The 15896-nt window shown below is 45.2% G+C and overlaps 1 protein-coding gene across 1 annotated transcript; it reads right to left on the reverse strand.

The window, feature by feature from the left end:
• Window positions 1-1582: 1582 nt before the first annotated feature.
• Window positions 1583-14015, reverse strand: LOC109482705 (reticulon-4 receptor-like 2). The gene is made up of 13 exons (XM_019785523.1): window positions 13845-14015; window positions 13142-13267; window positions 11879-11974; window positions 9545-9686; window positions 8981-9098; window positions 8136-8251; window positions 7111-7329; window positions 6546-6688; window positions 5469-5573; window positions 4696-4806; window positions 3647-3819; window positions 2519-2736; window positions 1583-1740 (listed from the first exon to the last, which is right to left on the reverse strand). The coding sequence occupies exons 1-13, from the start codon at window positions 14013-14015 to the stop codon at window positions 1583-1585; spliced, it is 1896 nt and encodes a 631-aa protein (XP_019641082.1).
• Between the last annotated feature and the right edge of the window lie 1881 nt (window positions 14016-15896).

The raw sequence follows: 15896 nt of genomic DNA on the forward strand, positions 1-15896 counted from the left end.
GTGGTGAAAATTTGAACACGTGTAAGTCTAGTGGTTAGCGATATTGCCTCTTGACCAAGAAGTTGGGAGTGCGAATCCCAACTGTTGTCGCTCATGATCACCTGCCATGCGAGCATGGCCATGCACACTACTAGAAAGCGCTTATCAAAAAGAGCCAGCAGAATTTCACTCAATGAACCTCTAAATATGGTATATAGCGTCTATCTTCTCTTGTACATGTTGTTGTACTTGAAGACATGACTGTTTCCTATTTTCTTAGCCAGTTTTGCCCCCATATAGTTCATGTTAGAAGTCAGGAACGACGCGCGTGACACTATCCTGGTATGCAGGAGGCGGCGTGCGGGGCGGGAAGTTGGACCGCCGCGTGAAGAGCGGCCTCTCCCCGAACACGGACGACCAGCGACGACTCCCTGGGTAGCTCGGCGCCTGGCCCTTCCCACGCGGCTTGCTCCAGTCGTCCACCTCGTCCTTAGCCGATATTTTGGGTTGCTCGGGACGGTTGCGTTTGGGAGGGATTTCCTCTTCTTCGTCCTCTGATTCGAAGTCGTCCACATCGTCGGAGGAACGGCGGCAGCAGCCTGGCGCTCCCGGGTGCCTCCTGGGTAAAAACAGAGACAATTTTATTAAAGATGCCTTTGGAAGTCCGAATGGTACGTACTAAGACCGGACTGTTAAGTCCTGGTAGCATTTTTACACAATATTTTCAAATAATTAAATTTTGATGTCTTAACCAGGTCATAGACCCTTGACTTTTTTTGCCCTGCAGTGGCGTAGTAACTTCCGCGTTCATTGTGTTTTGCTGAGGTGATGCTTTACACGAGAAACAACCCCAAATCATGCATGTACAGGGTGCTTTATAGAGGGTACTGTATGTGCACTACTCTATGTGCAACCCATATACATGTATAAATGGGTCTCGCAGGACAAGGGTTAACTTAAAGATTTGATCCACTCACAATGTGATGGACCCCTACTCTTAAGTCTTATCGCTAAGTGTTAATAGATCTGCTTACATCTTGTAGCAGACGTATGCGAGTGTGGCGCCACTGATGAGCAGGGTGGTGAGGACAGAGGACAGGCGCAAAATTTTAAAATCAAAGTCTAAAGCAACATAGTGGTCATCGAAACTTAACATATCATTGAATCATCTTCATTTGGCGAAGTTATGAGATCGTGGAACTCTAGTTGTTAATAGATCTGGACTATGATTGAAACGGGGAGACCCGGGTTCGATTCCGGGTCGTACCCGAACAAGTCCGAACATGCCCCGCGACATTGTACCCTTGGGAAAGGCACTTAACACGACTTTCCTCACTTCACTCAGGTGTAATTGAGTACCTAGCTTCAGCTAAGGACGTCCCTCGGATAGGACGTTAAATGTAGGTCCCGTGTTTGGGAGAGCCACACCCCACGCACGTTAATGAACCCACCACACTTATCGAAAAGAGTAGGGGACCTTCCCGGTGTGAGTGGTTCAAACCTTACAGTCTGCTCTCGGGGTTGACATCTTTGAAGAGGTGATAGTCACCTGTTATGTCAATCCTTCCACAAACGTGGTAAATCGTCATAAAAAAAGATCTGCTTACATCTTGTAGCAGACGTAGGCGAGTGTGCCGCCACAGATGAGCAGGGTGGTGAGAACGGAGGCCAGGAGCGGCCACAGCAGAAGGTCAGTCAGGGTCACACACATGCACCCGGAACCCGCGCCATACCCGGATCCGGATCCAGAACTGCCGTCTCCTGAAAAAGTCAGTTTTAGAAAATATAATAATAATCAATTACTAGCTATAGTCCAATCTGTTGTAGCCTGGGTGCCATCCAATTTGTTCCTCTATGTAGTGCAATGAAGCCTGGACCATTTCAAAGCACAAACTGCTGTTGTCGGTTTGTGCTTTGATCTCATTTGAAAAACTATGTGAACCATGTACAAGCAAGGGCATAACTGGATATGACATTTTTTTACGTATTACCTATTCATGTACCTAAGCATTGCTGTAGCTTTCTAGTTGCCTTTGTTTTAAGAAAGACAAATAAAAGTGCATCGTTGCGGTTCAAGGTAAAAGACGAATCACCGGCCCTTTGTCTCTTTTTAAATTATGGTGTGGTCATGACAAACATGACCTTCCGTCTCCTGAAAAAATCACAGTTTTATTACAACAACAAAATAAGCAATTTCCTGTTTACTTTGCTCCTGTATTTCCATGAATGGAATGCAGTAAAGTGGAGTTTGGACCATTTTCAAGCACCCCTGTAGTTGTTTATTGTAAATCAAGAATGATGATGTTTTGATGCCATTTGCAAAATAATGACTGAACTGAAACCCATGACAGGGCATAACAGGGTATGGCACTCGTGCAAAAGCAGTGTTCAAGTACTTATACATTGCTGCAAGTCAGCTTTGTTTATATATAAAGAAAAACGAGGTGTAATGTTGCGGCTTCAATACACCGTGTTACGTTTTTCTTTTTCAAATCACGGTGGAGCTACAACAAACGTGAACTTCAAATTCCAAACCGACCTGTTCCCGATCCGCTGCCAGCTCCGTTTCCGTCGTTCCCAGTCGTCCCGTTGCCATAGAGACTCCACCAGTCGCCTGCAGTCCCGTTCCGGTCGCTAGGGGTCGGACTGGGGCATTCTGGGATCTGCACGCCCAGAGTGTTGTTCAGTAGGGGGATGATGGGAAGGCCGAGGAACTCCTCTGGCCCTGCGCACACCAATGCGTCTGTGTTCACCAGGCTGGGGACGAAAAGTAAAGAGTTAATCCCTTAAGTCTTGCTGTATCCAGAAGTGTGACTCATCCAGAACCCTGCTCAGGCACAGTTCTGGATGGTCTACGCATATCCAGAACCATGCCTGGATAGTCCAAGATTGTCCAGAACTGTATAATTATGCTCAGACACGGTTCTGGATAGCCCATGTGTATCCCAAATCGTGCTTTATCCAGAACCCTGCTCAGACACGGTCCTGGATAGTTCACTCCTATCCAGAACTGTGCCTGGATGGCCCAAGATTTTTCCAAAACCGTGCGTTATCCAGAGCCATGCGAAGACATGGTTCTGGATAGTCCATGTGTATAAAGAACTGTGCGTTAGCCAGTACCCGGTTCTGGATAGTCAATGCATATCCAGAACTCTGCCTTATCCAGAACCATTCTCAGACACGGTTCTGGATAGTCCATACATATCCAGAACCTTGCATTATCCAGAATCCAGTTCTGGATAGTCCTGGTTGCTCAGACATGATCCCGGATAGTCCATGCGTATCCAGAACTGTGCATTATCCAGAACTGTGCCCAGGAACGGTTCTGCTTATCAGTCCATGCTTATCCAGAAGTGCATTATCTCCAAACCTACCCAGAACCGTGCTTTATCCAGAACCGTGCTTTATCCACAACTGTGCTTTATCCATAACCTGGATCTGGATACAACATTGAGTCCTTTCTGCATCATTTAACTCTCAACTCCCATATACAAGCCACTGCACCATTGGGCTAGTCCACTGCACCATGGGGCTAGTCCACTGATAGCAGTGTGTGTGTTGAACTCCCAACTCCCATACACACAAGATACTACACCATGGGGCTAGTCCACTGGTAGCGGTGTGTGTTCAACTGCCATATTCTTTCTCAAGTGGTCGAGGTACTCACTCGTTCCCCTCCTCGTTGAACCAGTCCAGCATCCAGAAGATGTGGCAGTCGCACATGATGTTGTTCTCCGTCACCTGCACTTTGTTCAGCTGCGTCATCGGCGAGAAGACGTCAAAGTTCACGCTGGACAGGTTGTTGTTGTCCAGGTACATCTCGGTCACTCTGGTCAGGCCCTTCAGGAGCAGGAAAAAAGACAATAATTGGTCCATGTAATTGGGATACTGAAGAAAACGATTACTCAAGCAACATTCATTGATGAATGGATACGTTGCTTGAAATGTCTGACAGTTTTCAAAATCTATCCAATTGCCTGAGTTTTCTTGAGTATCCCATTGTCTGGAACTCTGGATGTCTATTAAAGCTCCAACGACATATCATAACAATTGTTCTACTTTCGGAGTTATTTGGATGAGGGGTAATGATCACTTCCACTGGCCAGGCCTCTAGAAGCTTGATGGTCACCATCGCTAAGTCACTCAAGAGAATAGGGAACATCTCAATCCAGTCTATTTATGCGTATGTGCTGATATGGACCTATTATTGTCAGACTGAGAACTGTCTGTTACCATGATAGTGCTTGAGGCGGTGATGGCTGGTTTCTATGGTGTTAGAGCTCCTATCGGACTGACTTTCACAGTGATAAATCCTAACCTCCTAACGGTAGTTCTGGGAAGGGGAATGGCTCTCTTGAGTTATGGCTACAAGCGTTTGGGGAGGAGGCTTAGTCAGCCCCTGACAGTGAGAGATTGTGTAGCAGAGGCTATGTTAGAGTTGTATGGCTACAAGCTCTTGGAGAGGACGTGACAGTGAGAGATTTGTGTAAGATAGACTAAGAATAGCCTCCGTAGCAGGCTTATAGAACTGGGGGTTTGGTGGTCTTCAGCTGTTTTCTGATTAGCCCAGTTAAAAAAAAAAACTGGGGTAATTCAACCAGGCCGGCCATGTTGTCTATATGCAATCAGAAAATAGCACATAAAAGCTCATGAAGACCCCCAAAATCCCCGTTTTGTTCATGCTATGGAGGCTAGGCTAAGAAGAGTTGTGTTCACCTCGAAGGCGCCGTCCTCGATCGTGTGGATGAGGTTGTCGCTGATGTCCACCTTCACCAGCCTGCTCAGCGGGGAGAACACGTTGCTAGGCAACACCGTCAGGTCATTGCCCTGCAAACGGAAGACACAAGGATATGGAATTTTACAACCCTCTAGGTGTTAAGCAAGGATTAAACAGGTCCACTCCACGCTATTGCATCACTATGTGTACTATGTATAATGTATTGCGCTAATGCAATGTTGACTTCAATGTTTTTTTACTGATGCACATTTGGGGCGGCAGCTGGAAAAGGTACTTCACCTGTTCTCTCTCCCAGTCTGCATATCTGGTGGAAAATTTTGATAAATAAATAAACCTTACAGTCCAGTCTTACACAAGTTGTTCTTATGTACGGTACAAAACTGGTGCGTTACGCCTAAAGGTGGTTTACTGGTTATGCCACTCTTCTTGCCCGCGCTTTGCTGGAAACATGGATCTACTACTGATTTTTTTTCTGGGCATTAACCTCAAATTAAGTACGTACCCCGCCTTTAGCGATGGCCTGAAGCACTTTGTGAATTTTGAGAAGTTTAAAAAATGCATGATAACTTAAATCGGGAATATACTGCCAAGCAAACAAACAGACAAACGTGCAAACAAACACCTTGGTCATTAATTATCCTGATGAAGGCGACAGTGGTCGCTGAAAATTTGAGTGTTGGAATAAAGTTTAACGTTTTACTATGATTACTACCAACACAGCTACAGATGAACTTTCATGATAAACAAACACCTGTAGGTTGAGCTGGTCCAAGTCAGTCAGCTCGTTGAATGCTCCTGTGTCGATGGTGGCAATGTCGTTGTTCTCCAGGTACAGATAGTCCAAATCCAGGAGGTTCTGATTACAAAATATCAAATACAGAAGACGACATTTAAGAACTATCACAAACATGCTGCTGCACATTGTGTTGTGAAAGGACGCTATATTTATAATTATTCTATACCATACACAAATATTGGCTCAATGCTGTCTGCCAGATAGTTTGGTGATGGCAGACTTCTTGAGGTCACAGAAGCTTGGTCTACTGGCCTATACTCTCCAAGCAAAAGGTTATAGGCTTCGGATTGTTAGGTATTTTTACGGGGCTTTATATTTGTACCGTATCCTTTTTGCCAGCCAAATGGTTGGCAAATGGATACTGCCTGGCAAATGGATACTGCCTGGCAAATGGATACTGCCTGGCCAATTCAATACTGTCTTACAGCCATTAAAAGATCTGCTTGAAGATTACTACTGGCCTAATCTCCAAGTAGATCATACGGTGGCAAGGCAGTATCTATTGGCCAGAGGAGTGTCCGTTAGCCACCGAGTGCCCATTGACCAATGGATACTGTCTGGCTAATGGTTACTGACTGGCCAATTTGATACTGTCTTTTGCAACCACTAAAATATCTGCTTGAGGATAACTCCTTCTACTGAGCAGAAGGTGAAGATATTTCTGTTGGTTTCTGGACTCATGAGATGTTAGCCCGTACATGCTTGTTCAGACAGATTTTGCAAATGGAGAATGCGGCCTACTAAGTGTTGAAGATTGCTGAGTGGGGACAGTCTTATTGTTGGCTATATAAGAGACAGTATAGAAGAACATAATGCACAACTGTTTCGCATCAGCACCTGCAGATTAATCTCCAAGCAGATCTTTTGGTTGGGTGGCAAAAGACAGTATCCATTGGCCGTCCTGTATCCTTCGGTGGCTAATGGACACTCCTCTGGCCAATGGATACTGTCTTGCCACCGAAAGATCTGCTTGGAGATTACCTGCAGATGCGAGCAGGAGCGGATTTGTTAAAAGTAAGACACTGAACCCACCTGGAAGGTGTTGTTCACCAGTTCTGTGATGTCGTTGTTCCTTAACCCGAGCTGCCGCAGGATCTCCAGATCCTCAAACTGTCCTGGCTGCAGTTGGTCGATGTCGTTGTTGTCCAACCACAGCTGCCGCAGTTTGGGGATACCTGAAGTTTCCAGTACAGGTTGCACAATTAAAAAGCATTCACAAGATACCTGCTGTATCCAGAACTGTGTTTTATTCAGAATTATGTACAGGCACTGGTCCATATAGTCCAAGTGTATCAAGAACCGGGCCTGGGGCAAATTGACGTTCTTGGATACGCGTAGTCCATCCATAACCGTGCCTAATCCTACTAACCCTTGGGCATTAGATAGGTATCATTCTGTATACAATAAAAGTCTTTTGAATTACGTTACAGAATTAGTATATCTTACCGAAAAACGCACCAGAGCAGGTTCTGGCTGGTGTTCCTTTAGCAGATTCCCATTTGACGTTACTATTGCCTAACCTATCATGCTCATTATCATCATCATCACAGGCATCATTGTTTGTGGTGTCACCTCACAAAACAAAAGTTGTGTTTACCATCGAAGGCGTCCTCTTCTAGACAGCTGATGCGGTTGTTCTGCAGATAGAGAATCCTGAGTACCGGCATGCCGCAGCAGAACATGGAGTCGTTCAGGCACACGAAGCGGTTGTTCTTCAGGTTGAGCTGGTCCAGCTTGTCCAGACCGTTCCACGTCTGGTTACTTATCCCGTACTCCGTCAGACGATTGTTCTCCAGGCTCAGATATCTCAGGTTACCTGGAGAAGAACAAGGGTACGTATACAGTGAAGTATATCCCGTAAGATATACATATTATAGACGTATAGCAATAGTAGACTAAGTGTAGTGTTGACAGAGACAGTCTGTCGCTTGAGGACTAAGTGACGGAGACCACCAATGCCACACCGACAACTGGTTAACGGCTGGCTGTTGTGTTTCTCCAAGCTCAGACCTCCCGTTTGGCTTGAGAATAACAATGATACAGTGAAGAATAGCTCACGAAATATATTATACAAATAGAGCAATCTGTAGTGTAGTGTTGGCAGAGGCAATCTGTCGATTGAGGACTTGAGTAACAGAGACCACCAACGCTACACCGGCAAGTTCGGTTAACGGTCAGGCGGTTCTTCTCCAAGCTCAGACCTCTCAGGTTAGCTTTCAGGAACAACAAAGGCAATTACACAGAGAAGTCTAGACTAATGGTCACTCTTTGGCCAATGGATACTGCACTGCCCCTTATAATCTGTGGTCAAGTGCTGAGGTTATCCGTAGCTTACTGACAAAGTAACAGAGACTGCCAACACTAGGCAACTGTGATACGTCACTCTATTCGTCTTGAATTTGGAAACATGGAATCCAATACAGCGCTTGAAGGTTAAGTCTACATGTTGTAACCACAGTACTGCTAGCATTATATAAAGCTAGAAATGTACTTTCTAACGACATTTTGAACTCGCACGCCTAGGAATTTCAAATAGACAGCTTCCAGCATGTTTTCCATTTGAACGAATACGTTTCAAACTTAACATTCATCATTTATCATATTTTTCCTAGCGATGCTTACCTAGATCCTGGAAGCTGTAGTCAGGCAGGGCCGTGAGCAGGTTGCTGGAGAGGTACAGGTACTGCAGCCTGGTCAGCCCGATAAACGCGTCAGGATCAAGACTCTCCATCCCGTTCCTGGATGAACAGTTGTACACAGAGCTCCTCTAAGGTAAATGTACACTCAGTCAAACATGTCCTAGAATACTGCGAAGGGGAAAGATAAACTCTGGCCTGGTTACTTGCATCAGAACTCAATATAGAACTCAGAATAAGTACATGGTGTAGAAGTTGCACCTATATTGTGGTCTTACGAGATCAAGGAATGCTTCCTATATCTGGGGACAGGTGGCCACAAAATATGAAGAATTATCAATGTCTTTGTCAATGGGAGGATTTATTTAAGGGACCACCAAAAAGTGACCACATTGGCCAGTAGGCTCATCACCAGGACTCAGGGAAGAATAGTGTGTTATGTCACACTGTCACAATGGGGGCCTGCATGGGGGGGGGGGGTCCCAACAATGCTCTACGCTAAATTGTGGGCACTCGATTACGCTTTACGATAAATTCCAAGTGGCTACAACGTACGTAGAATTACGCTTTACGTAGAATTAAAACGGAGAATACGCTCTTCGCAAAATACACCAATTACGCTCTACGTTGAATTAGAGCGGGCCGTCTACACTCTACGTGGAATTAAAACAGCCGATTACACTCCAAGGAAAAAAGGCATGTGGGCCCCCACTAATGGAGAATGGAGATCCTAATAAAGCAAAGGTGGTCCTTATCGTTATACAGAGGTGGTAGCGTATGCAGAACCTAGTACATACAAGTATAAAGTGAAATTAAGCACGATCGACTTACGAGTAGAGCCAGAGCCTTTGCAGTGAGACGAGCCTGACGAAGTTTCCGCCTTCCAGGTGGGTGATCTTGTTCCCGTGCATGTACAGCTGCGTCACTGACCCCAGGCCGTTAAAAGTGTCTGTGCGACACAAGGAGACGAACATCACTTTCTGATCGTATGTCCCAAATATAAAAATTCACCATATACAAGTCTATCCCATTCAATAACAGGAGTTCTATCAATGCGGATTCAAACAGCAAATTTAAGTACAAATTGACAACTGCACTGTACATATCTTGCCTAAAAGCTAGAAATCAGACCACTGACTGTAAAATAACAGCCATATATTTTCATCCCATACTACATAGTCTTTGTAAGATAGATCAGTCTCATAGTAGTACGTTTGTTGAACTTGTTATATAGCAATAGATGCCATACTTTGTACCTTGTAAGAATATTATTGTGCAATATATACTACATTCGGGATCTTTGTAAGTTGGTACAAGTGCGTACCTACGTAGGTTGAAGGGTCCTGGGTTTGCTGCAAATATTAGATATAACATTATGCAAAAGTGTTGCCCTACCTGCAGTAAAGTTGACCAACCCCAGGTTGTTGATGTACAAAGTTTTCAGGTTGGTGAGGTACTGGAAGACGTCACTGTGGAGGGTGGATAGGGGGTTTGACGCCATGTGGAGATAGTTCAGATTGTCCAGTCCTCTAAACGACTGGGGGTTCAGCTCCGAGATACTGGAAGACCCAAAAAGAGACACTTTATATGGCGTTTAAGGACTACATTGCTCGGAGTACTACGTGTATGTAAAACTTTCACATAAAAAAGCACAAAAGACAAAGCAAGCCAAAAGGTACAGAAGCAGTACTCTCCAAGCAGAGGTTTGGGTTTGGGGGTATTTTTGGGTTTTGGGGTCGTTCTGCAAGGAGGTGTGAACCGGACACATGAATAGACACAGTCAGCAGGAGGCATGTGGCCCAATGAATGCCTTCCTGACTGGCTGGATGTGTGATAATCCACCACAGTAAAATGGATATCCCTAATGATAATTTGATGGTTCCCGGGGAGGAGCACTGTCACGTTTCTTGAATAGGTTTGCCCCGCCCCGGGGTGGGTGCCGGCAGAGGTTGGGTTTGGTGGGGAAAAAATTCAGTGCAAAAGAGAAACCCCGATAAAAAAAGCCTAAAAACACGCTAAAAATACCCCCAAAACCCAAACCTCTGCTTGGAGAGTACAGAAGCAGTACCCACCCATTGTTGTTGATGTAAAGCTTTTCCAGGTTGGTCATGGTGTATTGCTGGGGCTGGGGTGTGGTTGTCACCGTTGTGATCACGGTGGACGCCGGTGTAGTTGTTGTAACGCTGGCTAGTGTGGTTGTTGCCTTGGCCGTAGAGTTGTCCGCTGTAGTTGATGTCACATTGGATGTACCGGCTGTAGTCGTTGTAGCGTTAGACGTGCTGTTGTCCGTTCCTGCAGTTGTGCTTGTTACGTTGGGTGTACTGGTGGCTGTAGCGGCTGAGGTGGTTGTCACCTTAGATGTACGCGGTGTAGTGGTTGTAGGGATTGTTGTTGTAACAGGAACCTGTGCCTGTGTTGTCGGTGACGTGGCAGGATGAGCTGTGGTTGCCTGGGAACCAGTCGTCGGGAGTGACGTCGTCGGTCCTGGGGTTGTGGAGACCCTGTGGAAAAGATAATAATTGTATCCCTCATTTTTTCAATCGACGTTTGCTAGGTTGATCGTCTTTCTTGCGTATTTCTACATCAACCCACACAGGCACACCCCAACCATTCAGAGTCGTAGACTTACAATTACGACATACCTAATCACAGTTTCAGTCTGCTTTTGCCCTTTGTAAAGTTGATCTTGATGTACTACCCTGGGCCGAAGAAGGGATTCCAGTACAAATAGTCATATATCATACAAAAGTCTCTACTTTTTTGTTGTGTCAATAAAGAATCTATATCACAAAGCAATTAAAAAGCACACCATAAAGGCTCCCATGAAAAGCCTAATCGTAGAGCTCTTTCAACTTTTCCCCAGACATTGCGATGTCTATAACAGCCATGGTACTACTGACCAGTCACAGGGATAGCGGAAGACGTCCGGCTCCAGCTCCTTGATGTTGTTGTACCCCAGGTTCAGCTCCTTCAGACCGTAGGGCCCGAAAAACGTCCCGCACTGAAACACACCGAGCCAAGCGCGGTTAGTTGTGATGTACCCAGAACTGCACTTTATCAAGACTTTGCTCAGATATGGTCCTGGATAGTCCACGCGTATCCAAAACTGTGCTTTATCCAGAACCATGCTCAGCCATTGGACCTGAACCCTACGGGTATCCAGAACCGTACGTTCTATACCCAGAATCGTGCTTTATGCAGAACCATGCTCAGGCACGGTTATGGACAATTCACCCGTATCCCGAACCGTACTTTATCAAGAACCATGCTCAGGCACAGTCCTGGATAGCCAACTAGGCCTATCCAGAACCGTGCATGGCGCAAATCTACGCTCTTGGGTTCGTGGAGACTATCCAGGCACTAACAGTGCCTGATCCTACCCCTATCCTATGTAACTATATTTTATTAGACAATTCTGGATAGCCTCCGCGAATCCAAGAACATAGATTGTACGATACTAGCAATGCGTTTTCTTTCCAGAACCCTGCCTAAGCATGGTTATGGATGAAATACGATTCTGGAGAATTAACATCCCCCTTAATCGTTGCTGCTGTCTTTACGTCCCCATCCTGAAAGGAGAGACAGCCATCCCCTTCCAGCCACACAAATCGGCCAAATAGAGAGATAACATGCCAGGGGAGTTGGTCTGCTGGAAGAGAACATTTTCCGCACCCGAATGGCCGATTTCTACTCTTTCCAGTCGCCTCCCGAAGCCTGGTAGAGGCTAGCCACACGTACCTTGATGTCTGTGATGCCGTTGTTTCTCAGGTCCAGGTACTCCAGACTGCCCAGGTCTAGGAACAGGTTGTCCGCCAGACCTCCCACCTGATTATACCGCATGTGTAACTCCTTCAAGGAAGACAGGCCCTGGAGAAGGTTGAAAAATGAATGAATGAATGAATGAATGAATGAACTTTATTGCTCGACAATCGTACATGGTACAATGTGTGGCAGTAATACAACAATACTACAAAACTAAACTATCATATTACATTTCTTACTACAAACTACTATCTATACAGTATATTAGTTACAATATGTTCATGCATTGATGATATGGTCTCGCTTATGAAATAAAGTGCACAGAAATTGACCTACGTAAGCGGATATCATGTCTTGATAGAAAAAAAGCGACAAAGAGAGGATGTCAAAGAACAAGATATTATCAAAAAGTTCAACTGTCCTACCAGGAATGTATCTTCGGTGGGCGAACTGATGCTGTTCCGGTACAGTTGAAGTACTTCCAGGGCACCGAGGTCAAGGAACACCTTGTCCGGAAGTGACGTAATGGAGTTGTTGTGGAGAGACAGGTAGGTCATCTTGGTCAGGCCCTAGGGAATGGAGGGTGGAAGAAAAAATTAAATTTCTCGTTTTTCTTCTCCAATAATACAAGGTCAATGATCTAGACCAGACGATTGCCACCATGGTAACTGGTGCTGCAGCAGACACCCTGTGGTGTTGGGTTACATTATGTAGCAAGTGGCATGGAGGGGCTGGTCACCATGTATCTGAATGTATGTATTTAACTCAGAATTGAGCGTTAGTTTGTTGGGCTACTAGACCATGTGAAGATTTTCTCAGTCCTCGAAGTCAGGCTTTTCTCTTAAGCCGGCCGTTGCCATACTTTATAACCCAGCTAAGATGCAAATGATATCTTATATGACATTGCTACATGTATGTAGTTGTACTAGTACAGTTGTACAGAAGCTTGTGTGTTACGCTGAGGGGCGGTTATACCGGCTATACAGATACAGAAGCTGGTGTGTTACGCCGAAGGGCGGTTATACCGGCTATACAGATACAGAAGCTGGTGTGTTACGCCGAAGGGCGGTTATACCGGCTATACAGATACAGAAGCTGGTGTGTTACACCTAAAGGCGGTTATACCGGCTATACAGATACAGATACCTGGAATGTTGCGACTGTCAGTTGAGATCCAACCCGGTTGTTGCCCAACTCCAGCGACTCCAGATTGGTGACGTCAGACAACACGTCATCGGGGAACGTTGCTATGGAGTTGTTGCCGAGGTTGATCTCCGTGAGGGCCGCCATGTTGGCCAGAGAGGTCGAACTCAAGGACGGGATGACATTGCCGAAAAAGTCGGCCTCGACGGTATCCTAGGAATGGTAGAACGTTGATAACCTTTAGCACACTGAAGTTAAAGTTACGGTTTGGCTTCTTATTCTCTTATGGCTTACGGGGTTTGGCAATAAGGGGAATATCAAAGAGTTGCACACTGAATTATGACAGTCAAACTCTGGAATGTTGAAGGTCGGGAATCAGGGTATGTTTGTTGCATCCAGAACCATGGTTTATCCAGAACCGTGCCTGGGGCAAATCTAAATTCTTGGATACGCGGAGACTATCGGCCAGAACCGTGCCTGATCCTAACCATAACCCAGTAAGGGTCATTAAGACATAGAACTAGATAGGCACGTCCTGATCGTAACCCTAACCTATTCAGCCATAGAACTAGATAGGCACGGTTCTGGATACGATAATGTTACAATAATTATAGTAATTATGAAATAATAATAAAAAGGAGTCAAACCCAGTAGTTTTTACAAGTAATTTCTTAGTAGCTAGTATTTCTCTGTATATTAATTGTCTGTTTTTATACTGTTTCTTCTTTTCCTGCAATTAGCCCTCGGGCATTAATTTGCAATAAAACATAATAATGATAATGATAATAACCTCGGGCATGCTGGTCGGAAATGACGTCAGTTTCTTGTTCCGGCAGTTGATGGACCTGTCGGACAGACAGTTGCAGCGGGTCGGACAGGAACCGGAAGTGGTGGGCCACGCACTTCCGGTCTCCAGGAGAAGGCACAGGACCAGGAGGGTGACCAGCGATGACGTCACCATAGTGTGGATCAGCTGGTTGAAGGAAAATCGTGGTAAGTTCAATAAAGATGACATTTGTAGAGAAAATGTATCATGATTAGGCCACACCGACTTAATTTTATGGATGATATCCGCGCGCGCATTGATTTTCGCCTGTTCTCAGTGATTTTGTACTGCTTGCACAACTGTGTGGCCCAAGGACTACAGAAACCCTTATGTTCTGCACAGAGTGAAACGGGACTCCTAGAATGTAGCCTCCACCAGGCCTTTCTACGGGAATACGGATCGTAGAATTCGGCAAAAAAGAGAATCAAATGGGCCAAGGGAGTCTGGCCAAGGGAGGTAGTTTCGGCAAAGTCAAACCCCAAGGCGGCCAAACTCCCCTGGCAAATATTCTCCTATATGGTAGCAGAACACAGTTTTCGCCCTATGGGGATTTCTATAGTTAAGGACCCCAAGATGACTCACTTCGACGCGGTAAAAATTATAGCAGGGTGCACTTCTCAAATACGAAAATAGAATATGTTTCAGAAGAAGGTACAAACTACAAAATATCTAGAGACCAAAAAATCCTGTCGGCGTATCTGCTCGTAACGTACACTTTGAAATCGCCCTCTACGGACGTGACCTAAACTGCAGCCGACTCACCCGGAAAGCCAGTTGCATAATACGGCGCATTTATACACGAACTGCAAAACCTTCACAATTCAAATCATACAGTCTTAAACCCGATACATTCCTACACCACACAGCACAATTAACATCTGGCTGACGCTCTTATCAGGCTTTCTACCCAGCCTTCAAGAATATTCGCTGCACTACTTTCTATACCCGCGTCACAGATTAATACTGTGTTCTGCTACCATATATATCCAGCGTAGTCTGGTAGAAACTACCTAGAATGACCGAGGGGGCGATGACACTACATTGTATGACCGCGCGTAACCGAGACTCGGGTTTCCCGCCTTTTGTTTCCTTTCACGCAGGTTTGCGCTTTATGTTCAGTAGAATGCGCGGATTTTCTTGAATAGTAGCTTTACGCCAAAAGCAGTTACTCAAGCAACTGGATATGATTTTGGAATCGGTCAGACGTTTCACTCAGATAGCATGGATCCACCACCTTTCGTCAGTGACACTGCACTTGTCAGAGAGGCAGGTTTGTATTAAATATAAAGCATGAACTATTGATTGATATGCTGAATGATGAAGACAAATTTTTGGTCCAGAAGGAAGCAAAAGTTAGACAAGTCAAGACAAGGATGATGCAAATTAGTCCTGTTGTTTCAGAATAGGAGCTTAAGTGTTGTCATGCAGTCCTTGGGGCTGGGAGCGCCAAACTCAAGTGCCTGAGAGATCTACCCGTAGCCCCCTTCCCTATTGAGGGTGGGGCTATACATATCTTGTTACCCGGATCTCTAACCTTCACCGAAATACTGTAGTTCTTATTTACACAGACGCGCCGCTGTTTGTCACGCATGAGCGAACACCACTGTTCAACTGTGACCTCTGATGACCTGCACGCTTGAACGAAAATAAATGTCGTCTTCTGACGCATTCAACGTCGTCCTTGCTATTTAAGTACCTATTGTACAACAAACCACCCACTTTGGATCAAAGTAGTTAGAATGATATAAGTTAGGTCTTTATGATTGTTCTTGTATTTTACACTGTAGTTGAAAATATGTGCCCTATGTGTTTTGTCTTTATATGTTGACTCTCTAATATCAGCTTTGCTGCCTTGAGAGTCAGTGCAATGTCTTGTTACATTTTTCAATAAATGAATAAAGTAGCCAATTTCAACATAGTACTCTCCGAGCAAAGGTTTAGGCTTTTCAGTACTGATATCTTTTTTTCACCATGGGACCACGTCTAGCGGAAAAATAGACGATAAACAAGGACGAC

The sequence above is a fragment of the Branchiostoma belcheri genome, unplaced genomic scaffold (genome assembly GCF_001625305.1).
Source record: "Branchiostoma belcheri isolate BF01 breed outbred unplaced genomic scaffold, Haploidv18h27 scaffold60, whole genome shotgun sequence".
NCBI lineage: Eukaryota > Metazoa > Chordata > Leptocardii > Amphioxiformes > Branchiostomatidae > Branchiostoma > Branchiostoma belcheri.

Excerpts from the sequence above, each read along its gene's own strand:
- LOC109482705 (XM_019785523.1), bottom strand. The coding sequence starts at position 14,015 with ATGGTGACGTCATCGCTGGTCACCCTCCTGGTCCTGTGCCTTCTCCTG. Across the intron at positions 6,689-7,110 it reads AGAAGAGGACGCCTTCGATG|GTATCCCCAAACTGCGGCAG; the intron begins GTAAACACAACT and ends TGGAAACTTCAG. Across the intron at positions 1,741-2,518 it reads TGGCAGCGGATCGGGAACAG|GAGACGGCAGTTCTGGATCC; the intron begins GTCGGTTTGGAA and ends TGACTTTTTCAG.